The 27,207-nt window shown below is 38.1% G+C and overlaps 1 protein-coding gene across 4 annotated transcripts; it reads right to left on the bottom strand.

Moving 5' to 3' along the window:
• Positions 1-1,110: 1,110 nt before the first annotated feature.
• On the bottom strand, positions 1,111-27,207 carry usp10 (ubiquitin specific peptidase 10). 4 transcript variants are annotated; one of them, XM_040126343.1, is made up of 15 exons: positions 26,883-27,207; positions 19,519-19,587; positions 18,880-18,925; positions 18,371-18,430; positions 14,800-16,032; positions 12,116-12,207; positions 11,160-11,269; positions 11,015-11,073; positions 10,823-10,926; positions 10,238-10,337; positions 9,491-9,671; positions 6,630-6,795; positions 5,638-5,782; positions 4,550-4,615; positions 1,111-4,202 (listed from the first exon to the last, which is right to left on the bottom strand). In XM_040126343.1, exons 1-15 carry the CDS (start codon positions 26,901-26,903, stop codon positions 4,015-4,017), a joined length of 2,640 nt encoding a protein of 879 aa, XP_039982277.1. In that variant the 5' UTR covers positions 26,904-27,207; the 3' UTR covers positions 1,111-4,014. The 4 variants fall into 4 exon arrangements, with proteins under 4 accessions (XP_039982277.1, XP_039982281.1, XP_039982290.1 ...); XM_040126347.1 differs by having other exon boundaries at positions 14,800-16,029; XM_040126356.1 differs by lacking the exon at positions 18,371-18,430.

The following is a 27,207-nucleotide window of genomic DNA, read 5'->3' as shown; positions in this document are numbered from 1 at the left end:
AAGACATTATCACTGCCCTTGTATGATATTTAGATGTGTTGGCTGCTACTTGTGTAAGTGGCGGGTTTGATGGTTGGCTCCTATCTACTAAAACAAATGACTCACAGTTATAAGAGGTTGAGTTGTTTTGTAGAGCAGACGTACAGATGTGACTAGGGCCCCTTGTTTTCATCTGCTGCTGCATGTGGTTGTACTTAGTTGCCCCCAAGAGAGCCCCCAATTTTGGGTTGCTCATCTCCACTCTGAATAATTATTTTAATCCTTGGTGCTTTAATTACCTAAAATGGCCTAACAACACGGTCAAATTACAAAAAAAAAAAAAAAGTAACATGCAGCACTAGCCCCTTTCTGTAGATAGCTTTTGCTCTTCTATGCCCCAATTGATGCTACAATGCTAGGACCATTAAAATGACTGGCTTGTGTTGAAAAACATGTCTTACGCATTTCAACAAACCACTCAAAGTCTTAAAAAGGCCCTTGCGGAGAAGGCTTACGTACATAACACCATCATCCCTCGAGAATGGTAGGAGACACTTTTGAGTATAGGTGGTCTATCAGTGGGTGTTCAAACATGTAATTTTCTCCCCAAGCTGTGGGCTTGTTAAAAAACAAAAAAAACAAAAAACAAAAACAGATCATTTAGTTGCCTTCTGACATTAACAAATAATACACTTGACCGTAAAAGTTAGAGAGCAAAGCCACATTTCAGTAGACAACTGAGCTATAGTAACGTAGGAATAAATAGTAAGGAATACTAAAAGGGCAGAAAAACCTTACATGGCAAGTTTTTCAATGATGAGTCTGCTTCCCATTAAAACAAACAGCCACAGCCCTAAAGAGAGCACTGTTGGCACTGAGGCAGCCAGTTAGACCACAGGAGGGGGAGATGAGACGTACTACAAATACTACTCATAGTATATGTTGACATACAGGAACAAGAGAATAATTAAGAGCATGTGGTACACCAGGACCCTCTGGATCGTTTTTGTTTTGGTTTATTGTGCACATTGTTCTGTAGGCCAGTCCACGGTCTAGAAACTGCAGATGTTTTCAGTATTTACTGTATCATAAGAAAGCCAAGTAGTCTTCTGACTACACCTCATTAGCAAATTGCTTTTTGCACAATCTTTTATTTGAACAATAAACAAAATATAATGCTGGAGGCTTAAAATTAAAAGACAGAATAGATTTAGTTTTTAGGTCAATATCCCAACAATTCCCAGCAGACAATAGTGTTAGGAGCACATACTGAAAAGAGACATTGTTGAAGCATTTTACCAGCACATTTCCTGACCATGAGAGACTGAGATAAAACTGTACAACAAAAAGCTCAAGTTGTCCATTTCAAAGTCCCAACTTCTACACATTCTCTAAAAGGGGGGGAAAAAAAAAAAGTATGCAAATCAACAATGTCACAATCTGTGCAGAAATGACTACAAAGCCAGCAGCACAACTGAACTATCATTAAAGTTGCAAGATGTATTGACTGTCTAAACAGCATGCTGTTTCCTTTGTGAAATGAGTCATGGACTGTGACGAGACATGGCAACAAGACGTTGGATGGAGAAGGCAAAGTAAAGTTTGAATATAAATTGAAGGAAAGGCAAGAGGGCCTATATAATGTTTTCCTTTGGTTTATCTGGGAAAGGTTTCTGAGTTTGAAACCCACAAGAAAAGTCAATATGCACAACATAATGATCTATCACACAGAAGCTAAAAATAATTTCAATTTAATGGGTCATTTTGAAAATTATTACTTTAATTTTAAATTGAAAGACTGAAGCTAATCAGTCTGAACTTACAACCAAGTAAGGACCATTTTAAATTATCCGTGTGCTGCTCTTAAAATATGAGAAAACGCTTGTACACTGCACTCTGATCTGAAACACAAAAGTGTGGGACAACCGCCTTCTCAACTGTGTACCTTGTTTTTATTGATGGACAGGTATGTGTGAGAAAGTGACGTCTGTCTGGGACAAAGGAAAGGAATTTTTGGATTAAAGTCCAAGAACACAAGCCTAAATCATATAGAAATACTTGAGTTTACATTTTGTAAAGTGTTAATACTGAGATTGTGGCACTGGTGGTTGGAATGAAATGGGTCTTGAGCAAAAAACAAACAAACAAACAAACAAAACAAAAAAAAATCTGAAAAGAGAAAATGACAAAATGGAAATAAATATCAAGCAAAGAACTAGATCAATTTTATTCATTGTTGTGTTTTAGCCTGTGTATTTTCTTTTCAAACACCAATTCAAATGCAAGCATATTTGTCTGAAAGGAGCGAGAGCAAGGGGACATCCAATCAATGACCAAAAAAAAAAAAAAAAAGAAAAAAAAAAAAAACATTTTAGTAACTCAGACAAAAATCATCACAATCAATGAATGATCCAAAAATCAATATCTTCAACAGAAGCAAACACTATCTCCTTTGTGCGCATGTCCGGGGTCTTTATGCAGAGTGTAGCACAGATGTAGTCCCACTTCCCCTCAACACTCAGTTTCCTTTGACTCAGAGGAAACGCTGAGCCACAGAAGAGTAAAATAAAGAGGTGTCAGGTACATTCCCCTAACTCTTCACAGACATTAGACTTGCTGTTGCCGCCTGCTTAGGGTTAGACTTGTACACTGAGTGGAAAAACATCACACACTGAACCTAAGGCAGCCCCCACTTTCTGCTCAGTTGGGGGGTAAGACGGGTGGTGTGGCTCAGAACTACACTGATAAGCCACCCATACACAGGTGGAACCTTTAGACAAGAAAAGACAAAAACAATGAATAAAGAAGGAAATGTACAAAGTAAACAAGGGCAAGATTTTGCAGTGGAATCTGTCTTGATTGGTTGCCATCTCTCCAGTGCAAGAACTGAGTCTAAAAACTAGCGCAGTCTTTTAGGACCCAAACAAGTTTTCAGTCTGCTAGATTTTATTTAGTTTTTTTTTTTAGTTTTTTTTTTTTTTTTTTTTACATTTTAATCTAAATATTTGCAAAATATGCATTTGCCTGTCATATCTTAATCAATCAGTTTATTATACTTTGTGCACAGAAGCTTATTTGTTATTAAGTTCTAAAGCGCATCAATATTTTTTTAATAGTCTTTCTAAATCTAAACCCAGATACCATAACAAGGATCTCTCAAACAAAGAAGCTTTTACGTTTCCATCCAATGTACCACCCATCTTTTTTCCTGTTTTTGATGGCTCAAGTACCTAGATTTAAAAGCATCGTAAAAGTGAGGAAATGGAGGAGGAGGACTTGTTGGTGTCGGTGGCAGCGAAGAAGACAATCTGGCCTTGGGAGGAGAGACTCGTGATAATGCTGGTGCTGGGCCTTTTCAATGCACTAGGGCAAATTCAGATAGGCTTTTAAACTGCGGCATTTTTTTAGGTCAACAGTTCTCTTTTACTAAAAGGCAAACACTGATATTTCTAGGTCATTTCCTTAAAAAAGGTAATTCAAACAAGAGAAATTACCCCAGCAGTCCACTTGCAGCCTGTGGTAGATAGTTATTCCTGTGTGAGTGAGTCCACTGTTTGCTATCTGAGCCAAGCTGTGGGTTCAGTCAGGTGAGTCTCAGGTCCTAACCTGTAACCTCAGCCCAACCTCTGTCTATTCAACAGTCCTTTCTTGCTGCTTTAGAAGTAAAACAAAAAAGAAAAAGAAAAAAACCAAAAAAAAAACAAAAACAAAACACAGCAGTGGTGCACAGAGAAGAGAGAGCAGTCACAGGGAAATCTTTGTGAATGCAGCTTGTTTCTCTTCTTCCGAAAAGAAAAAAGACGAGGAAAAGGGTGCTGGAAAAGCTGGTTCTCAGGAAAGCGGGGAGGGAAGGAGGAGGAAAATCTTGCAAGAGAACAAGTTGGGCAGTGTTCCTGTTCATTAGTTTGGTGTGTTTGTGTCATGTGTAGGTGTACTGTACTGTCAACGAGTGCATTTTTAGGATGTATGTTTTGTGTGTGTTTGACAATATATTCGGGCATTCTTGCGTGTATGTTGCGGTGTCTATGTGTGTGTCTACAGCAGGTCGACGCGGCGGTAGTACAGCAGGTAGGCGGTGCGCTCCGCAGTCTGCTTCACCACCTGGTACTGGTTGATGACCTTCACTGTCTGGTCGTCAATGCGCAGCCAGCCGTTAAGACCAATATGGAAGACATCCGTGGTGTAATGACCGCCTGTCGCGCTGTTCCCATGGTGATAGACAACTGGTTAAGTTGAGAGACAGAGAAGGAGACATTAGAGAAAAGGCTTTAAAAGTCATTACTCATCATTTATTTCAATGTTGAGCACTGCAGGATGTAAGGATTTTACAAACCAAAATAAAATTAGAAAGACTTATTCCAAAATAATTTTCTCATTTGTTGTGATTTTAAAATACTTCATGTCAAATAAAGATTGCTATTGACCAGATGTTTTCAGGTTGAAAACAGGAAGGGACAACCATTCTTAAAGTACACTTAGCAGAGCTGTTGTTTTCTGTGGGTGAAGGAGTAGATGGAGCAGATTCACCAATGTGACTGAAGTACATAAAGAACAAAAAAAACAACCACACCTGCAAAGAGCCTGTAAGTTCTTTGGCCTTTCACAACTTTGCTCCGCACTCCAGAAGACAAGAGATCTGAAAGGAAATCACAATTAGGAAAAATCAGCTGATTAGACCAAAAAGTTTTAGGCCATTGCTTAAATTATAATTAAATACAGAATGTGTTACACCATGTTATGCTGCTGGCCCGGCAAGATTTACACTGCAGACTTGAGCGAATTGTGCCTTTCCTGCTGAAGCAGGGTACTCAATTAAACAGCACAATTGCCTGAAAGTCAGTTGGAGACATTGTTCTGAGTTTGCAAAGTCTTTTAAAAGCATTTCTCAAGTGAGAAAGTACAAATAAAAAATAAAAAAAAAGAGGAATTTGTTGAATAACTGCAACCACAGCATGAAAAATTCATTAAAAACTCCTAAATGTCATATACAACATATGTAGTAGGTCTCAGAAAAATTATTTCATTTTAAAGTTGTTTTTGCACAAAAGTATGAAAATTTATGGGGTTTACAAACTTCAGTGCAAAATTCTTATCCTGATTCATTCTGAACCTCGTCCTGATTTTGCAATCCGATTCAATCAGGGAGTATAACACTGTGTGTCATTTTCATGCATCACTGCCAAAGCGAGCAGACAGATCACTCACTTATAGATTATTCCCCTTCAGAAAGATTAGTCCCTCTCAGGGGAACCATCTTTTTCCGAGTGTAAAAAGTACTGACAGTGGGTTTTTTTCTCGCCAACTCATGGAATTAATTATCTACAGCTAAAATTAATAAGCCTGTTGATGCATTTTTTTTTGAAAACATGGCCTCTTATCGAGGCTGGAGTTCTTATGATTGTAAACTGTATCTTGTGCATGTGTCTTAAATTCAATAAGACTGTCGTGATTGGGCGACCTCGACTTCAGAAAAATATTTTAAAAGGACAGCTTTCGTTAAAATGATTGCCTGCTGCATGCACATATGTACACATTCTGAGATATAATCACAGAAAAGGACCTTGATGGGACCACACTACGATCATGAAGACACAGTATAGTGAGTTTGCAACAGTCAAAGTTCATGGTTATGTGTCTTTGGTTAGTGTGGGTCCATACCTTTGCTGATTTCCAGGTCAACGGGGTAATCAATGTTCTTGGTCAGTTTCTGGCAGCCTCCAGTCTTTTCAAAAACAAATCTCTTAAGATGGAGCACCAGCACAGGGGGCAGCTCTTCCAAAGTCACCCTCCGACTGATCTCAATCTGAGAATGAGGACACAAGGCAGAGAAAGTCGAGCAGTCAGAGAACATACTGTGATAGCAATAGAAGTTTATCCAAGGGTAAAAAGTTAGATTTTCAAATACTCACAAAACAATTTGTAACTGTAGACTTACGATAAAGCCCAATAAAAATCTTCTAAACAACACAGGAAAGAGAATGAAACAAGTACAGAACAAGAGGTAACATTTTGTTGGAAATACAAAGAACTTGCTGAACCCTTAAAAGCAGTGACTCATGAATCACTATGTTTTGGGGCTTTTCAAAGTATAAAAGACAAGTGTCAGGCTGTGGACCAAATTTAATGGGCTCTAAAATGATAAAGACTTTAACAATAGGTTTATGTCACCGAAAGAAGAAGAAGAAAAAAAAAAAACACTTCAAAGATGCCCATTATGCAGCTGTAGAGCAGATGTTCCCTGCACCAGTTGTTCCAGCTTAATGTTCACTGTCTGTACTGTTTTCAGACAAGTATTTTCCTCAGTTGTGAGGTCTTGTGCACTCAGACCCAAGGCAACAATTCCAATATTTGTGAAGAAAATTCAAGTGGCCAACAATACTTTTCATTTGTATGATAAACTGTCAGTGCAGATGCCAACCACCAAAATTTTCTATTAAAGTAAATCCTATAACAAATATCTTTGAGCACTATAAATGTTTTGCCCACTCTATCAGTAAATATAACCCAAATGAATTACTAAAATACCAAAAAGAAATCAATACCACAAAAATAATTAATATGTGGTTTTTATATTACTTATTTTGTAATGTGATAAACGTATGACTTTGATCTTAACTAAAATGTAGCCTGAAAGTGCACTTTCTGCATACCTCCTGCTTGGTTTTAGAAGTGTAGCCCTGGACCGACTCCCGTGCCACCAAGGTTTCTAGAGCCTCCTGGACAGTGCGGATCTTCTCTGACTGGATGTCCAGCTGCAGGGTAAAGAAAGGCTGCAGAGTGGCGGACTCTTTAGAGTTCTGCTGATACACCACCGATCTGATAAAGAAACAAAACACCCAGTTAAAAATCCTGAAGAAATACCAGTAAGGCATTTAGGACCTGGGAGGCCATATATAACTGAGGCAGCTTAATGTTTAAAGTATTTCAGTATCAGTGCCAATGAGATGCCTTTCAGCACCTACACCGAAACAATTACTTTTTTTCATAACTTACTTTGCTGCAATTATTTGTTTACAGAGTGTTTTAACATAATTCTAACTGTAACTGTCTAAGATTAAACGCCTGACACTGGAAGCATGCAATGATTCAACTTTTATTAATTATTTCAGGCTTATTCTAATAACATTTGACCCACGAAATTTTAAAGGAAAAAACAAAAACAAAAAAAACAAACAAAAAAACAAACAAACAAACAAAACAAAAAATAATATCCGGGCAGCTCCTGACAGTCAAATCGTTAAACTACAAGACTTTAAATTGGGGCAAAAGAATTTTCAAATTGTTGCTGTGATTCGTCAAGACAAACCAATGACAACAACTAGTGCCTAAAGAAGTCCATGGGTCATAGCCAAGCTCAGTGGGTGTACACACTACCCTCTGTAAACATACACCCCTGTATTCCATTTCTCCCTGGTCGCAACCATTTCTGAGAAAATAATCCTTTAAGACACTGTGAAACCAGTGTAGACCAGGATTGTGCCAGACCAGAACCTCACAGAACATATTATTTAGGCAAGCTACACCCGCACAAGTTCTTAACTTTCCAATTTGTCTGAAAGCTAAGACCTTTGTTTGTGGATGGGTGCCCCACGTCTTGCTGTCGAGACTTCTGACCACAAGGGACCCACAGTTGCTGTTATTCTGAAGGACTAGACCGATTTGTGATGACCATGAATAGCGGTCAAAAACTTTACGTCAGGAGCTGCATAACCAACCCAGGATGCACACATGAAGTTAATATACAGTTAGGTACATAAGTATTTGGACAGTGAAACAATTTGTCATTTTGCCTCTGTACACCACCACGATGGATTTAAAACGAAGCCGTCATGATTTGATTGAAGTGTAGACGTTCAACTTTAGTTCAAGGGGTTTAACAAAAATATTGCATTAACTGTTTAGGAATTACAGCCATTTTTATACAGTCCCTCATTTTCAGAAGCTCAAAAGTAATTGGACAAACATAATTATACATATAAGAATTATTTTTATTACTTGGATCAAAATCCTTTGCGGTCACTGACTGCCTGAAGTTTGGAACCCATGATCATCACCAAATGCTGAGTTTCCCCACTTGGAGATGCTTTGTCAGGCCTTTACTGCAGCCACCTTCAGTTGCTGCTTGTTTTTGGGTCTTTCTGCCCTCAGTTTTGTCTTCAGTAAGTGAAAAGCCTGTTCAATTGGGTTGAGGTCAGGTGAGTGACTTGGCCATTGAGGAATATTCCATTTCTTTGCCGTTAGAAGCTCTTGTGTTGCTTTCACAGTATGCTTTGAGTCATTATCCATCTGTACTGTGAAGAACCGTTCTGTTTTGCAGCATTTGGCTGAATCTGAGCAAATAGTTTAGCCCCATACACTTCAGAATTCATCCTGCTACTTCTATCAGCAATCACATCATCAATAAACACCAGTGACCCAGTTCCATTGACAGCCATACATTTCCATGCCATAACACTGCCTCCACTATGTTTGACAGATGATGTGGTATGCTTTCGATTGTGAGCCGTTCCTTTCTTTCTCCATACTCATCTTTTCTGATCATTCTGGTACAAGTTATCTTAGTTTCATCTGTCCAAAGAACCTTGTTCCAGAACTGGGCAGGCTTTTTTAGAGGTTTTCTGGCAAAGTCTTATCTGGCTTTTCTGTTCTTGAGTGTTACCAGTGGTTTGCACCTTATGGAAGACCTTCTGTATCTACATTCATGAAGGCATCTTTATTGTACACTTTGACAATCATACTTTGAAGTTTTTTTTCCTTCCCCTCAACAAGGAAAGAATCCTGAAATCATCCACATTTGTTGTCTTCCAGGCCTTTTGGTCTTGCTGACCTCACCATTTCATTCCTTCTTTTTAAGAATGTACCAGATTGTTGATTACTCCTAAAGTTTCTGCCATCTGTCTGACAGGGTTTTGTTTTTTCAGCCTAATGATGGCCTCCTTCATTTGCATCGCCACCTCTTTGGACTGCATTTTGAGAGTTCCCATGAACAGCTACCAACTCCAGACCAGGCCACACCTGGTCATGCAAATGATCAATCGTCAATTGTCTAAGTACTTTTGAGCCTCTGAAAAGTAGAGACTATGTATAAAAACGGCTTTAATTCCTAACCCGTTAATGCGATGTTTTTGTTAAACCCCTTGCATTAAAGCTGAACGTCTACGCTTCAATCGCATCCTGATGGCTTTGTTTAAATCGATTGTGGTGGTTCACAGAGGCAAAATTATGAAAATTGTGTCACTGTCCAAATACATCTAGGTACTAGATGTACCTAACTGTAACTTACCCAAGGTTAGCACATTAACTGGGAACAGATTTCATAACCATCAAGAGAATAAAGCCATGTTATCAAATTTCTAACAAACTATGCACAAAGGAAAAAAAACATACCAGTATATATTTTCACCTGCCATCAGAATTCTTTCCCATACACAGGGTTGACAATACAAAGGTAAAATATATAAATACAAAAGGTATTTCTGAAACGCATCTTCTCAACAATCTGTCAACGTACCTGATGTGCCCACCAAAGATATCAGTAATGGGTGTGCGGACAAAGTCAGCTTGGCGAGTGATGGAAGTCTTGTTTCGGGGGCCCACTTGCTCCCACTCATCCTCGCTACCCTCTTCCTCCTTATCAGCAACATCTTCCTCAACACCTGGCTGGGAATCAGGCCCGTTGGGTGTAGGAGCTTCTGTTAAAGGGGGGGGGGGGGTAAACAAAAAGAAAATCACTAAAAGATAAACCTATTTAGAGGTCAGACAACCAAAGTACTTCAAAGTACCTTGAAGTAAGTAAAATGAACTCTCCGGAATCCCCTGTCAGTATAAAACTTGCAGAAACTCAACATTTCAACTTATCATGTGTTAAGTAGACGATGATACAAGTTTCATTTTGAAAAACTACTTTTAACAAGAAAAATCTGGAACATTGTTAATATACTGTATCCATAAACTGCATGTTAACTGTTTTTGCAGACACTCTCCACTCTATTTTGCTCATGTTACCAAGATGGCCGTTGATTTTTTGATTTTAGTGAAACCCAATAACAAGTAGCACAAAAACTTCACAAACTCAACAACAGATCCTTCACTTACTTGGGTGCTGTTTGATTATGCAGAAAGTAACAGAATACATCTTTAACTTAAACACAAAGAAGAGCAATAATATGAAAAAGATGAATTCAATAAAGAAATATCTGTAATGACCTTATCTGCATTGTGATATGGTTTTGATTTGTAAGTGGTTAAAGATGCTTACTCTCTTCCTGAGGCGAGATTAGTTTTTTCAATGCCAGCATCTCCTCATGCAATCCATTGAGAGTGAAGCCAAGATACTCCTCCGCATCCTCTTGTCGGCCCTGAGTATAGAGCATAAGCACATCAGTACCAATTAAAACACTACAAAAAATGCCTACTGTCAACTTAAAACACTAGAGTGCACACATGAATGTGCGTACACAGCCATTCATTGAGGTAAAACACAGACAGGGAAGCATGCTTTACAAGTGAGACAGGATGAGAGTAAGTCTCATTAGGTATAAAAAGATGACGTTCAGAGTTAAGTAAGATCATTCATTAAAACTGAGTAAGAACTGACTCAGCATGCGTAATGCCTGAATAAAGGCAGTTCATGCAAGTTGTCAAATTCTGAACTGAAAAAAGTCTTTAATTAAAAAAAAAACAAGAAGACTCCCTTCAAGCACAATCTATTCAAGATGAAGGAATGCATTCAAGGAGTGTGATCATTACAAAAAAAAAAAAAAAAAAAAAAAAAGCAATATCTTGACGCACTGCGTTGCAGGTGAATATGTAATGCAGGATATCCAGAGGCGGCATAGCCTACCTTCTCAGAGAGACTTGACTTGATGAGAGTGAGGAGTCTGTAAATGTAAGTCGGCTCAAATGGTACACCAGGCCGAATATCTTTCATGACCTTGTCACCAGCAGCTGTGGACACAGTTACAAATTTCCCAGCATCAGTGATCCTGACGAAAATAACACCAAATGTCTTTGGACGTACTGTGTCACAACGCACCTTGCTGTTTGGCTTTAGATGGCACAGGCATGTTGTTGAACTCATTCACCAGCCTTACACTGTCAGAGACAAAGAATCAATGGTTGTGTGTCTGAGCAAAACACATTTCAACAGTTTGATATCAGCTTGCAGAAACGCTACTTACAAGTTGTCAATCATGGGTGTGGAGGTACATGGTCTCTGCGTTTCATTATGCAGAGGAATGGACTTCATCAGGTGATACATGGGAGGGCATGCAATCAGGGCCTGTAGGGTCTGAGTGTTCATAGTCAGGGAGGGAAAACAGTGTAGGAAAAGCAATACGACACGCTCCTTTAATATTTCTAATTTGATACAAATAGATGAATAAATTCTAATTTCATCAAACTCCTGTTGTAATTTTGTGGCTCAAAAATACAAATGTCTTTTGAATTTTACTCTCTTAGTTTATCTAATCATAGTGAGGGAGTGAGAGGTCTCAAATTTTTCATTGGTTTGTATTAGGGCCTCGACTAAATTATTTTCATCATTGATTATTCTGCTGATTATTATCTCAACCAATTATTTTGCCTAGAAAATGTCGTAAAATAGGGCCAAATATTATTTCCTGCAGTCCAAGGTGCTGTCTATTTTCCTGTGATATTAAACAGAGAAAAACATCAAACCCTCACATTTGATAAGGTCGAACCTGCAAATGTTTTGCACTTTTGCTTTAAAAAAATACAAATAAAATTAAATCAAAAAAAAAAAAAAAAAAAAAAAAATCAGTTTATCAAAATAGTTGACTCTGTTGATCAACTAATCGCTGTGGTTATAATTTCAATAAAACACCAACAAAAAAGATTAGTAATGGCTTTCCTGAAAAGAAAAATTAAATTTTGCAAGCAGAGCCGAAACTCAAACCTCAGCAAGTGTCAGCCAAAGAAAAACAACTACATTTCACAATGGCACATTGTTTTTAAAAAAACATACCAGCTTTGTCTGGGACTTGCCTCCATTTATCATTGGTGCTATTTGGCTTAGCACCAATATAAGAGCAAGTCATGCTATCAACAGCCATAACCATAGAAAAGGTCAGAAGAGTTAAAAGAAGTTGGTGCAAAAATCTGAGTGAAAGGATACAGCGTTGATATAGCACCAGTTTCCTTTGTTGATCAGTCCTCTCGGCTGCAAAGACACTGGTTTATGTATCAACTTCACATTCTCAATAAGTTCTGGGGATTCAAACAAACACAATGTTCTTAAAGAGGGAGCCTCGTACAATCTCACAACAAACAATGAAAATCCATCTCAGTACAATTTTGAGGGTGCATAATTTCAGTCAGTAAAACTGTGATATAGTGGTGAATATCACAATACAGTTATTCATTCCTGAATCACAAGAAGAGAGTTTTCATTTGAACAGAAACAAATGTTCGTCCTCCTATTCCTGCCTCTTGTGACAATAGCACAAAAGACTGTCGGAGTAAGAGCAAGAACTTGCTGTACCACGCCTAGGAAGGGAGACTGTCATTAGAAAACACAGCTCCCATGGTAACGTGGACATTCACACGATTTATTTAAAAAAACAAAAAAAACAAACAAACAAACAAAAAACAAAAAAATACATTATGCAATACAAATGGATCATCAGTAAGTTCAATCATACCCCCTCTACTTACATACCATGTACTTGTAAATAATTCAACTATTGCTTTAAAAAAAAGCCATGGTATTATCAGAACAAGCCAACCACTGGTGGGTGATTTCTAAGCTAATTTTTCACTGGAATAAACACGTTTTTAAACAGACCCATTTCTCTGTAGTAAATGTATGTGCCTTTTTAATTAGAATCCATTTATCATGCGCCAGTGCTTCACTTTTTGTTATACGTTGTTATTGAACATGTCCTAAGGTAACATGGTTTAACGGCCAAGAAGAAAATAAGTACTAAGTATTTTAAACCAAGAAGTGCCAGTTGGTCATACTGATTGACAAAGATTTCTCTTGTGGGTGAAATCTGTAGCATCAGAGAGCATCGCCTGAACTTTGAGTGCGGCTCTTTTTCAAACATCTATTGTGTGTGTCATTTTACACGTACAGGGAACACACACAGATGACACTTGTGGTCAATTTATTATTTAGTACATGACTATAGATCTGCTTGTGGTCTCCCATTTGTACTTTTACAGACCCGTGATCATCTGTTACCCAATTAAACATCTGCTGCAATGCTAAGGCTTAATGCACATTCAAAAGGCTGGGACTGATGGCTGTCAAGCTAAGGAAATTATGTTCTGCAGATAAAAATTCAACCATAAGATTTTCTGGTTCATAAGCATGCGTAAGTAAATTTTTCATCTCAAAAAGGAACACATTGTTACTGTAAAATGAAAACTTTGAATCTCTAGTTACACTCAATAGGTGCTAGGTATCTTAGTGAAGAGACAGTGCTGAATAAGAGCAGATCTGACTTAACAGGATTGTGTTCAAAGCGGAACTCAAACCTGCTGTGTTTGGGGAGAAAGAAACAAATGATGTCTCTGATAAGTTCCCAAACCCTTCTGAGAGAACAACTGTTTATCTAAATAGACAAATACTGCACACAGCTTTTAAGAGACAGAATGGAAAAAACACAGTTCAGAAGGACTTGTCACAGCAAAATACTTTACATCTTGTATCTGTTTGCAATTTCTTAAAATAAATGAACCCTAAAGTGATCTCAAATCAGATTTAACTGTGCTTGTTTGTCTGTTAACTTCAACAGATCCACATGATGCCAAACCACAATGGTCTGGCCTCAGTTTATTTTCTAGCCTGACCTGATTAATGAGATGTTTCAAGAAATCCTTTTCACCTCTTGGCTGAAATGACACGGTTTCACTCAAGTAAATGTTGAATCTGTCTTTAAACAGCAAATGTACCAGTTGGTGTTGTGTTTGTGGCAGGCTATAATGTCCCTAAGAAACAGAAAAAGGGTATTCACAGTGTATTATATCTCTCTCTCAGAGTTAAACACATGAATGACCAAATTCTATCTAACTTGCAACTATAAAAGACATAGTTTGACAATTTATTACTGCAAAGTTAACTTTTGTATTTCATGATATCTAAACTGCATCCTTAATTGATGGTGCGACCACCACGTATAAACACCTCACAACAACTTGAAATATGAAATATACATTTCATATTTCAATTTGCATGTCCCTCTTTAAATATTTACACTTAAAGGGGACACACAGGTGTACTGTCCAAAAGAAGATGCCTCTACAAGATAAGAGAATCCTTACAAAACAAGAAAGAGCATCCACCTGTGCTGAGGCTTTCTGAGGATAACGTGCTTTGCTCACAAGGTTTTCCCTGCCTACTTATAATGGTGTTGGGTAATGAGATAAGAGTGCATTACACAAATGTGACTTATGACTTACTGTCTGACAGCTATTCTGGATGTAGTGGCACCATCTAGTGTTATTTTATTGAATTTCTAGAACATGAGCAACATGTCTATAACCTCTCCCTGTGGCTAAGCACTGCTGAGCAATCCGAGCTGCTCAAACTTCATACATATAGGGTATAGGATAATCAGCAGCAGAATATGAAGTGAATTTCTATTCTTCTCAAACATCAAATGTTCAAAAACTTACACTCATATAGGAACAGAAGGAGTAGGAACAGTACAATTGTCTCAACATTGCCACCAAGTGGATGGGAAGTGAATTTAGCAGCAATGCACATTTCTCTTGCAGCAAAAAACTTTGATGAAACAACATAAAACAGGTATGACAGGTTATTTTTAAACATATACGAGCATCCTCATATAATACCTGCAAGTTTAGGGGCCATTGGATCCTCTGATACGTGGACAGGGCCGTCTTTGACCTCCCCAACTTTCTCAGGCTGCTCTGGTGTAGCAAGGGAGGGAGATACAACTTCCACAACATTCTTTACCTCCACAAAAGCCTGAGGACCCCCAGGCAGAGGCTTGGAGTTGTGGAAGAGGCTAGCCCAAGACTTTGGGAGGTTGGCAGTAGGTGCAGCTTGAATAGCAGGCGAAGGGGCCTGCTCTGTCACTACCGGCTGGGCAGCAGAGTCTGGAGAGACCTGCTGAGCCTGCTCCCCACTCTCATAGTCTTCTTTGTGTCCATCTGCACTGATGGGAGTTTCACGTTCTGCTAGCCCATTGGCCACCCCACTGTCTGCTACCTCCCTTCCCTCCAGTTCAGTAGTCGTAATGGAAGTGGCGACAGAGGGGGTGGCCACAGCAGCTGAGAGGGGAATAGGTGATTTAGAGCGGGGGCTGTGTGGAGTATCTGAAAGTTCAGGGCTCTGTGGAGCCAAATGATCTGGCTGCTGATCTGCAGTCCTCGGTCCCTCTGTCATCCCTCTGCTTTGAGAGGAGGATGAAGAGGAGGAAGTTGCATTGTTGCCATCTGATAAAGAGGCAGCTCCACTTGTTAAGTCCAAAGAAGAATCATCAGGGCTATCACAAGTCCTCTGATTGGCAGTGGATGACGGGGCAAACATGGCCGAAGCCACAGCAGCCGTTGATGTTGCTGTGGAGACAGGACCAGGGGTGGAGAGTTCAGCCCCTGACAATGCCTTACCATCCAGATCCTCAGCACAGTGGTGTGGGCCACCAAGTGCATGTCCGTTCACCAGTGCTGTCACAGACGTCCCATCTGCTGCACTACTGCTGTTGCTGCCAGTTGATGGGTCCAGGTAGTTGTAGTACCCCGGTGGTCGCTTTTTCTTTTTCTTCCTCTCTCGCTGTCCCAGGCCACCAGGTAGTCCGTCCATGTCCTGGCAGGCCTGGTGATTGTCCAGGGTTGAGGCCTCGATGTCAGGGCCATCCAGCGAGTTGAAGTGGGTTCCATCAGGGACATCAGTTGCTGGAGGAGCGGTCTGTTGGGCCTTCTGCGCTGACTGGCAGCCCAGGATGAACTCTGGAGCCTGGGGATTGAGGGTGCTTGACACCTTGTATAAAGGATCGTTCACCCCAATGGGCTTGGAATCCATCACCTCGTCAACGCCAAATTCAATGCGTTGATAGTCTTCTGCTGCAGATAACATTTTAATCAATTAGAAACATTAAGTTTAGTCTGTAAATACAGTCTAAACCCTAAATATAAAAAACAGACACCTTTGTACTTTGCTCTCTGCTGGAGAGTTTGGAATAAAATCTTTATTTCTGAACAAATAAACCATCAGTCAGCAGGAGTCGTGGGAGCTCTCTGACAGGATCAGAAGTACCGATAAAAAGAAATAAATCCTGCCGGACATATTTTTAACTTCAACAACTACTGTTGTGTCTGTGCTTGACTAAAACACATTCCTTCAGGGCTTATTTGAATCCCTGGAGTGGAATGATTCAACATTTAACATTTCCAATTTGGGGAGGGGGGGTTTACAATGTACTGTTGTGGGTATAAATTCTATTACATCCTTTTATGATAATGTCTCTGTTTCTAAATATGAGCAGCCAGCCGTCAAATGATCAGACTTGGAAAGCTGTGATAGACGTGTATGTGGTACTGGATAATTTGTTAATTGCCCTGGTTTAAATAGTATTCTCTTGCAACAATTTTTAAATCAAGGTTCTGATGATTTGCACATTAGATTAATCCAAAATTAAGAATTAAAAATTGTTGTCTCAATTACTGTATATGCTAAACAGTTCACTTTAATTGTATACCATTTAAACAAAAAACAAATGTTTTGTATAAGTAGTCAAGCATTTTGGACCGTTTAGGCTAAACTGCCACAAAAGCAAAGTGTTCACATTCAACATTTATTATGTGTTGCTAAGTTTGTATTTAGTCGTTCTAACTCAGTTTTATGTAAGGTGTGCATATTTTGTCTTTTCAAATAGAGTCAAGACCAGGTCCCTTGACAGGATCTTGATGTAACCTGTAAGAGTAATGGACAATACAGCACTGAGGGTTTTTTTTTTTTTTTTTTTTTTTTTTTTTTAAGTTTTCACTTTAAAATTTATCATTAATGAATCACTTAATAAAAAGTTAGGCTAGCCTAGATTTACTTAACTATTAATTATTGATTAAAGTGATGCAAGATAGCATACCATCAAAACAGAGCAAGACAAAAGAACAGCATACTAGAAGACACAACAGGCCTACCTTACACTTCCCTGTATGGCACTACCCACCTTCAAATAATAAAGTTTTATAGAATATTGTTTTATAGATGTATAGAAGTCCAGTTCTGGAGGATTCATAGATTTCCAAATGTGCATTTTTAAACTTATGATGGCTGGGTGACAATTTGAGACCTAGACTCAAATATCATCAAGAAAAGAACCATGAACCATATAAATGTAAATGAACCATATACTCCACAGTTTATGTATACTGATGACAACTTCTGATCAACATATGATTTTTTTTTTTTTTTTAATAAAAAAGGTTGCCATTTGCTCATGTGGATATTTATCTCAAATAGAGCTAATTTCACATGTGCAAACTAAGTTTAAGTTTACACATTCAGATATGTCCTTAGTTGTGTTTTGTCATCAAAATGCCCTGAAATAAAGGTGGAATGAAAACACTGTTTATATAGATGTATACCAAAAGTGATTGTGTGAACAGTTTTAATAATAGACTGCACATCAGTGATGTACATCAACATGCATGATTTAGTAAAAAATTTAGTACTTTTATATTACCATTTGAAAGTCTCACTAACTGCTTCAGCAATGCACACAAACAAATGTAGATCATCATTACAAAACAAATGTACTTCATTATTTAGTTAAAATGTGTTGCATAGCAGCTTAAATAGTAAATTACTATGCGGTGAGAGGTGCAAAGTGAAAAGGTGAACAAACAGGAAACATTAGTAAGTGCAAATCAGAAAAATCAAAGTTTTTCCATTATGACACAGCTGACTGGTTACCCAAACTGTAAACCCTGATGTTCTGCAGGGGTTAAGAGGGTATGAAAACAGCAGTTACTTCCTCTACTGGGATTAAAAGATCTTCTGTTAGTGTTACTGAAATCGCACCTCATGACTGTAAAATGCATTTAACAGTAATACCTTAACGATGTAAAGATAAATATATACAGACATGTTAGCAACCACATAAAATCATCACTATGCCCATAGCAAATAAGCTATGATTGTTAAATCATACCTAAATTCAATCCGATTTTAATTCAACTTGGAGCCCCACAGTGGTGAAAATGCATTATATGCAAGAGAAGATAAGATACTTAGCAGTATCTTGAGCATGCAAAGCTCTACAGATTTTACCAACAGGCAAGAGAAAGAATACAGGCGCAAGGTTTAGAAAGCCACCAGTTTTTGAAACCTGGATTTTGAGGTTTACAGCAAACGTACAACAGCTAGTCAAGCCACAGGGTGTCAGACTCCTCAACTCACCGCAAACCTGCAGTCCCATAGACTCCATAATATAAGGTACAGCAGGAGTGCAGTAACTTCCTAAATAATCAATACAAATCAAGGTAAGGCAAATGTCACGTGCAAATGAGTACCATTACAAAGAAAGGTGGCTGCTATTACATTTTTTTATTTGGTGGCTCGAAATTTAAAGAATGAAAATGGCTGACGTATTCTTAGAATAATAACGTGGTCAACATCTACTGAGACTTGTAATCCTTTTGAAACAATATGTACTGAACTGTATGTATAAATATATGAAAAAAAAAAAAAAAAAAAAAAAATCACATGAAAAGCATCACCCTGTCAGGCAAGTCAGGTCAGCTCAGCCTGGGCTTCATGCTTACATTTTTAAAAAACCTGCTCTGAAAACCTACAGTGATATCAACTAAGAGCATTAGAATAGTCATTTCCTAAGAGAGGGTAGGGTATTTTGATGCTAATAAATACACAAATTGTCTAGCAATCTAGGGTATATGAACTGTACATACCAGAAGACTGACTGACGCACGGGACTTTGTCATTGAACGGGGGAAGCTGAGGAGACAAAGTGCAAAATTAGAAGTTAAAAAACATTTAAAAAAAAAAAACAACAACTCACCAGTATTGAGGAATTCCATTTTTAACTGCATCTGAATTACCAGCACTTTTTCAGACAACTAAACATCAAAGTGTAACAATCAAAAGGGGTTGTAAAGTAGTGGAAGCTTTTTTTGACATGAGATGTAGCATTGGCAAGGGGATAAAATTTGTAAGCTGAATATCTAAAGACCATCTGAAATGGAAAAAAGCAAACATTTCAGAATTATGTGCAATAACTGCCATTTTAGGCACTAGTCATTTCAAAGGGAACAACACAGACCTTTAGAAAAACTACTATTGTCACTTAATGGTGGCACCTTTGCGATAACATGTTTCAGCCAACCTGGAGCCTCAGTTTCAAAGTATCGGGTTTAAGTGTTTGGAAAAAAAATTACTAAAATTTCCTATGAACCCCGTTGCTTCCTGTAAAAGAAGATCTTCCTTGAAATATCTTTTTGTAAATGGTCAACCATCATGGCTACCTGTGTGATAATGATTTTTTTATGTAAAAATGACTCCTACTGCTTCTTTGTAATCCATCTGCTTACCTCGACATAACATCGTGGTGTCACAAAAAACTGATTGATCTCATCAGGGCTGAATTCCCCAAAGATGTACTGTGGGAAGAAATCAATACAGCCATTAGTTGAAATAAAGGCAATATTGTAAAATCCACTTTTCTCAAAATATGTATTTTTTTCCTGACAAGGTGTAGATTAAAAACGTATAAACTGATCCTTAATTACCCGGCACACCTTTAAAAAGTCCCAAAACATGACATTATGCATCAATATAAAGGAATGAATCAATGGAAATGTCAAATAATATACATAGTGAAGTACAGAACCTTCTCCCACAGAACTGGAACTGATTCAAAAGGTGCTGTCATTAGATATTTAGGTACAAGGGCAATTACTACAGTCAGCTATCACCCAGCCAAGACAGCAATGCCAGCATGTTTAAAGGTAAAGTACAACATGAAGTGATGAGTCACGCAGCGTTATACATAAACCATGAACACAAAGAGCTCAGATTTGATTCCAGGACTGACAGTGTGGTAAATTGTTACCACAGCTTAAAACAAGGAAAACAGCGGATACTCACCCTCAAAACAAGCCAACCTTAGTTTCATGTACTTTTTTTTTTTGACAGAATGAAACTAAGAATGCAGGGAGAGCATTTAGACAACATAAAGACATTTGACTTAATGTGCTTGTGATTTTAAAAACAACTTGGATCCGGACAGTCTCTGCTAACTCGTTCTCCTTATGTTGGCTGGAAACCTGGAGCAGTATATTGTCAGTAATTAAATGATGAATCGGTCACTTACGATAACAGCATTGGTGGCCGATTGCTTGTATAATAAACACTGCTAAATTTCTCACAGACACAAGAGATATTTTTTTCAGTTACACAACAAACTACAGCCTCTAAAATGACTGCTGAACCCCTGTGGCGCACTTAACAAAACTTTACCAAATTGTTATTTACATTTATTTTCCTATATTTATGTGGACATAACCCGATTTCTGACTAATTGACGTTAACCCAGTCAGTCAGTTACTCAGCCAGAGAATCACAAACTATGAAAACTCAGTTTAAAATCTTAAACAGATAAGTGGATAGAGTGCCATGCCAATGACACTGCTTTTCACAAGTATTTTAAGTCATACAGTGAGCTATGTTTTAAAAAAGACCAAAAAAAAAAAAAAAAAAAAAAAAAGAGTAAAATTATTAGAGCTGAAACAATTTGTTGAGTAAACGATTAGTTGATTGATAGAAAATGAACTGGAAACTATTAATAATGGATTGCTTGTTTTGGTCACATTTCCAAGCACAAAATTTCACCAGTTATATCTTCTCAAATGTGATGATTTGCTGCCTTCCTTTGTCTTGTGTCTTGATAATATACTTAATATCTTTGGGTTTTGGACTGGTGGTTACACAAAACAAGTTCTGGCTTTACAAAACTACGGGGCACAGGCATTTCTGACCATTTTCTTTTTTTTGACAAAGATCAATCACTTAAAATTGAAAAAATATCTACAGAGTAATATATAATGAAAATATTACTCTCAGCACTAAACAATAATTACAAGGATGAGCAAAGAGAATTGACCTACAGCTTGGACAGAATATTTACCTGTAGATAACAATACAACAAACCATTTAATTAACTTGCAATTAACTCAGGCTCCCCAAACAGCCCCCCCCCCAACCATATGTATGGGTTAAGTGCTCGTATCCATCAGGTTAACCAGAATGTTCTGCCCCGTCACCCAAATGAAGTCAATTTGCACTCAGAGTTGTCTGTGTGGATAACCTTAATTATTTGAGTGCCCACAAGCCTATAAACAGGAATTGGCTCTGTAATTAATAACAGGGTAGAGAGAACTGCACAGGTGTGCTCTGTACAGAATTTAATTAAATAAATCACTGAATAGCAGGATGCACTATTGCTCTAGCCTGCTATCCCATTATTCCACATATCTATTTAGTACATTGTTGTTTGTACTGTTATTACTCAGTGATATCCCAGTTATTCATTCCATTTTCATATATCTTATTAGCTGTAGCTGTGCTGCCCCCCTGACAGATGACCCTTAGAGCTTCAGGGGAAACCACCTAAGTGTCCACATGAGCATGGAAAACAAAAACCGACTGAGAAAAGGTGAAATGAACTCACTAGCCATGCCGTTAATCCTCCCAGTGAAATAAACAGTGGAACATGAAAGGGGAGGCACAGAGAAAAGAAAGTGCAGCTCAAGCATATGTAACTCTTTGCAAACGAGGCCCCCACGCGAGGGCCCACATTGCTGAAATGGCACTACAAGCGACAAACAGCCAGCCATAATCCAGTGGCCTCAGGATGGCTAATACAATCACAACAGAAAGAATGTCCCTTTGCTTCTTTCTGCAGGCGTGCCACACGTACCACACTAAGCTTCCCTTGCTGTTCGTTTGGACTGAGGATTACAACAAATTAGCCATCTGTATGATTTCAACAGTTTAGTGACGACACCACACACATGCACACAGACACAGAACCAGACACACACACAAAACAGGGATGTAGGAAGGGCATAACATAACATAGCAGGGCTGGAGTAGTATTACAATATAATATGTATATTTTTAATAAGCTAAGCTATACTATGTCTCGCAAGTTTCAAGTACAAATATTCAGAACAACAGGATGTTCCAGAGATTGATACTCATAAATTAACATCATTACTGATACTTTCTCTTCAGAGCTTTTTCAACTATAACTGATCTACAATTGTGAGCTATTGAAAATAGTCAAAAGAAAATTTAGTTACCAACAGCTTTGTTCAAAATACACACAAAAATCCCTAAAACTGACTCTAGGGTCACAAAAAGGTCATGTGTTATCAACATGAAGTGAAACTGTCAAAACATAAATCTAGATATTTAACCCAATTCAGCAATCTTCTACATGACATTGTTGTTCAAACCTAATGCACAAAGCAATGAACTTTTTATCTGCTGTCACACAATACATACCTGGGTGGTATTTCAAAATACCATCAAGTTAACCCAACAACTCTGAAAAATGAAATTCTGTTCACTATCAGCTATCATTAAAATCGTGACCGTGAATATTTACTTATTACAAATTAGACTTTTTGGATTTAAATGAGTCACATAACTATGAAATCCCCCAAAAAACTGATTGCTGCTCAGACAATCTGTGTACTCTAACCATAACAAGGGATACAGCCCACACTACTGTGCTTGTTCTCTTAAACTGGTATGCAGCATTATTAATGGACAACTTGGCTGAGCATGAAAATTGTGCTGCACCACTACAAATAAGGTCAGACTAGTTTTCAATGAATGTCTGGAGCATGCCTGTGCCTGCATATTGGTGTGATGTAGTAATAGGGTGACACAATGATTACATGGCATGAAATAAAGGAGTATGACACTGGAAGAAAGGAATTATTGTCATTTATTCTGCTTAAAGACACGTGCTATCAGACAAAAACAACTCTCAGGAATTCAACAATGTGGCAATAACATTTATTGCTACGATTATCAATAAGCCATCAAAAAACCATCTCAGTTTTCTATTATTCTGATTAAAGTTATTTTAACTTTTTCATGCCTACTAGGCTTTGAAGCTACAAGGATGGTATTAGCATGACAATTTCCGCCCCCAACCTAATATTGATTATCCGAAGGAAAAAAAAAAAGTGCTGTTATGTGCAAATTAAAAATGACTGGGTAATCACAATTCTGCTGTTCCTTGACTAGTCCCCATTAATTACTATACACACTGAGCTGCAACTATATTATGAACACACAAAACTAATACACTCTTATACAACACATTCTACTTTATATATCTAATAATGTTCAGTTTTTGCAATAGTTGATAAAGGAAATAATTGGTGGACTAATTGAAAATGAAAATAACCTTTACTTACAGTCCTAGTTTTTTGTTCTGCAAGATTTTGATATCCAATTGTAAGTAGCATGCTAACATTTAGCATCTTAGCATGCTTACAAATGGAAATATAAAATGTTAACATTTAGCCTGTTAGTGTGATGTGCTGAGGGTGACATGCTAATTTGAAAGATCATTATGAGTTTTACATAAATCTTGTCGATAATGTGTGTTGATGTGGGAAATTTGATCTGTAGATGAGACCAGATGGGGAAGAAAGAAAAAATAAAGAAAAAAAAAAAAAAATATATATATATATATATATATAAATCAAAAATCAGGGAATGACCAAAATGTTAGGAGTCATAACACAGGGACCATGAATGTCTACATCCTATTTAATGGCAATCCAAGCAATAATTGTTAAGATATTTCAGTCTGGATTTAAGTAGCACGACTGGAATAAAGCAATGTCACTGAATTTGTGCATTTTCATTGTATAATCATTTGGCATGACTAAGCAGAAAACTACGGGCAACTTGGACGATGGACGTCTGATTTGTTTGTGCATACAGTGTGTAGTTTTCCCAAGAGGAATGGTGAGGATTACTATCCCTCTCACAGATTTATGCTTTGTTGAAACACTGGGCTGAGCTATAAAATGGACATTAAAAAATAAGGAGAATGTCACAATGACAGTTAAAAGTGGCAAAAGCACTTAAGAGATATACTATTCCATTGGATGACATACTCCTTATTAGAATGGTAATTAACAGAGCCAGTGTGGTTTATTCTGAAAATTCTACTTGACTGAATTTTTAATCTCAAGAGAGTAGAATAATATCAGGCACTCACGTGTTCATGCTCTGGGAGGAAGCTCCCACGTTTACACTGTTTTACTAGTTTGAGTATAAAGGAATAAACTACAGTTGCCATTTTCAGTGTAATAAAGAAATGTCAACTGAATGCAAAGTGTGGTTCCTTTATGTGTTTAATAGTTTTTGGAAGACAAATTTGTAAAGGCATGGAGGTATAAGCTGTAACATGTTGTAGCTACACAGGCGATAATTGCTACAGCAAACACCTGAACTACACCAATAAGACTTAAGGTTTCTGGGGACAAATCAGAATGGATGGTGGATTTTTCTTCAATTGGTGGAGAGCACTTTGGCATCCATAACAATCATCTACATTGACAGTGGTTCACCACAAATTACTGACAAACTGTTTCATAATTAACTTAAAACTAAAACAGAGAGAAGGATCATTTTAATTTATAGGTTTTTTTCTTATGATCCTGCAATGGCCTTCTTGAATGTATGGAAATGTATTAACTGCCTGTATTTGTAACTGCAACATTGTAGGAGGTAACCGTAACTAATCTCACTGATTTTATTTTAACAAGGCACTGCCTTTATTAAAAAAAAAAAAAAAAAAATCCAAATTTTTTTTAATCCACTGTAATCTCTCTCAGTGGCTCAGCTTTAGATGATTAGATGAAAAAATATGTTAGGATACTACTTTTAGGTGGCACATTGACATTATAACTTACTAGCAAGACTAAATAAGCAGAATATTACCGCATAGTGTCGCATTTGCCAGTTGTCAGATTAAAGCTGCTTTTTAAAAAAAATCTGCAGCTGCAGATACAGAACAGTATTGATAAATATTTGTAGAGTGAACTGTTGTGCTAAATTCACACTCAGAAGAGGGATGTCCCATCTTCTGCTAGTGTCTTTTTCTGCCTCTGATTATTCGGCTAACCCCACCTGTTTAACAACTTTTCTTTTGTTTGGATTTGGTTGACATGATTTCAGTTATTATTTCACAGTCTTTTGGTTTGTTTTAACTCCACTCTCCTATATATTGGTAATTTCTCACAGAGTAAATCGATGTGACAGCAACACTTTCAACAGTCCACACAGAGGGTGTTCTATTAAGGGGAGTTTTTGTCAAACAGGAAAAACAGTTGCCAACAGGGACAACCAAACCAAACTAAATAGTTGATAGGGGTCCAAATCCGGTTGCCCGAGTAAATTGGGCAACGGTGGAGCCCTGTCTGTCAATACTTAAATTTGGTTATGTAAAATCTCTTCTATGCCATACTAGTCATTCTATGCCATTTATACAAAATATAACAAATGCACCATCATAGTAAGATAATTCAGTATGAAACGGTACATGTAACATTCATTTGAGAGGACAAGTATTCTTTGACTGGTCATCATGCAAGACATGAAAAGGCTGACGACTGTGTTTGAAAGAAGCTGAGATTGCTTTTCCCCTTATGCTTTCACTTTGCTGAACAGTGAACCAATAGACACACTCAAATTTAAGGCCAGGAACTGTGAAAGCATGCAGAATCAAGTGTTTGGTGAGGTTTCCCTTCTTATGGTTGCCAGACATGCTCCGTTTCTTGAACTTTCAGACAGAATTTGAAACCAATAAAGCATGTATCCCTAGATTGGATTTTTTTTTTTTTTTTTGGGGGATTAAATCACAAGTTCAACTTTAAATCGGTCAACTACTAGAAACTTCAGACCTGGCATGTCTGCATGTATACCTAGACTTCAAAATGGGCCTTCCCATATGACAGCTAACCTCCTCAGAAATAACACCAAACTTGTTAAATTTCCTACAATCCAAGTCAGACGGAGAGCAGCGTGATAGTTGCACACCCTCCCAGCAGCGTGCAAGCTCAATCACGTTTCTAACTCTTTCCATATCAAAAAAATCTTCGCTATGAATGAAGGCCCACACTGTCGCATTTTTATTTAAGCTAACCAGCTAGCGGACTGACTGCAAAGTATAACCACACCACCTGTGCAAAGCTGTTAGCTTGCTAAAGGCTAAATGAACAGTAGGAGATTGTTTTATCGTAGCTCACAGGTGCTTAGAAACAGAAAATCATAACTTGAAAAACACTGCACAAAACCCTTATTATGCCTCTTAAACGCTCAGAGCAAAACTAATTAGTACTTATTATCAGTTATGAAAATATGCGCTGGGGGAAGGCCTCTCGAAGCACTGAGCAGGTGGGCCATGCATACACGCAGCAGTTTTCTGTGTCACTTTTTCTCTGAGAAATAACACATGACACTTGGGGGATTTCACACCAAACCGTCACTGAGTTTAGATTGAGCATGTTTTCATGTTATTTAGCTAAACGTGGCTGTCATGTCCTAACAACTGCAACAAATAGTACCGCTGGTTCTTTTGAATGGAGGGACCCGGGGCCTGTTAGCTGCCATGCTGGTGGTGTTTCAATGAGGCTTAGAGGGGCATTAGCAAGCACTTTTCAGTACTTACATTTTCAATGACACGACACGTCAGATGTTTCAAATAAAAACAAGCACCTGACCGAATTGCTAACACAGTATGGCACTATTTTAGGTCTGAATGTTGTACAAATGTGGGGCAGTGGTGAGTCTATAAATAACGTTACACGGCCTGCAGCAGGAGTTGTTTTGCAGGCTAACGCTAGCCAGCTAGCTTAGCTACCTGGTTGCCGTGAGAAGCCATGCTCCCGGTGAGGTTCTCTCTCCTCCGCTGACAAGATGAAAACTCTCCCGGGAAGGTGTTGTAGGTTTGTAATGACAGTTACAAAAGGTGTCCTACTTCGACGTCATTGTCATTTTCCCAACGTTGTCCTAGCAGTCTTAAATTTCGATCCATATAATGCATCAGCACTTCATGCTGCTCGCCTTGCCGTCACCGCCATTTCTGTCTAGCATCTTCCTCGCTTGCTAGCTGAACCAGCGCGCGGTCGGTTGTAGTGGCAGCGTGAGCTCAAGCAATAACGACAAACACTTCCGGAGATGGTTGG

The sequence above is a fragment of the Xiphias gladius genome, chromosome 1, assembly GCF_016859285.1.
Source record: "Xiphias gladius isolate SHS-SW01 ecotype Sanya breed wild chromosome 1, ASM1685928v1, whole genome shotgun sequence".
Lineage (NCBI taxonomy): Eukaryota > Metazoa > Chordata > Actinopteri > Istiophoriformes > Xiphiidae > Xiphias > Xiphias gladius.
This window is presented reverse-complemented; position numbering and strand designations above follow the sequence as displayed.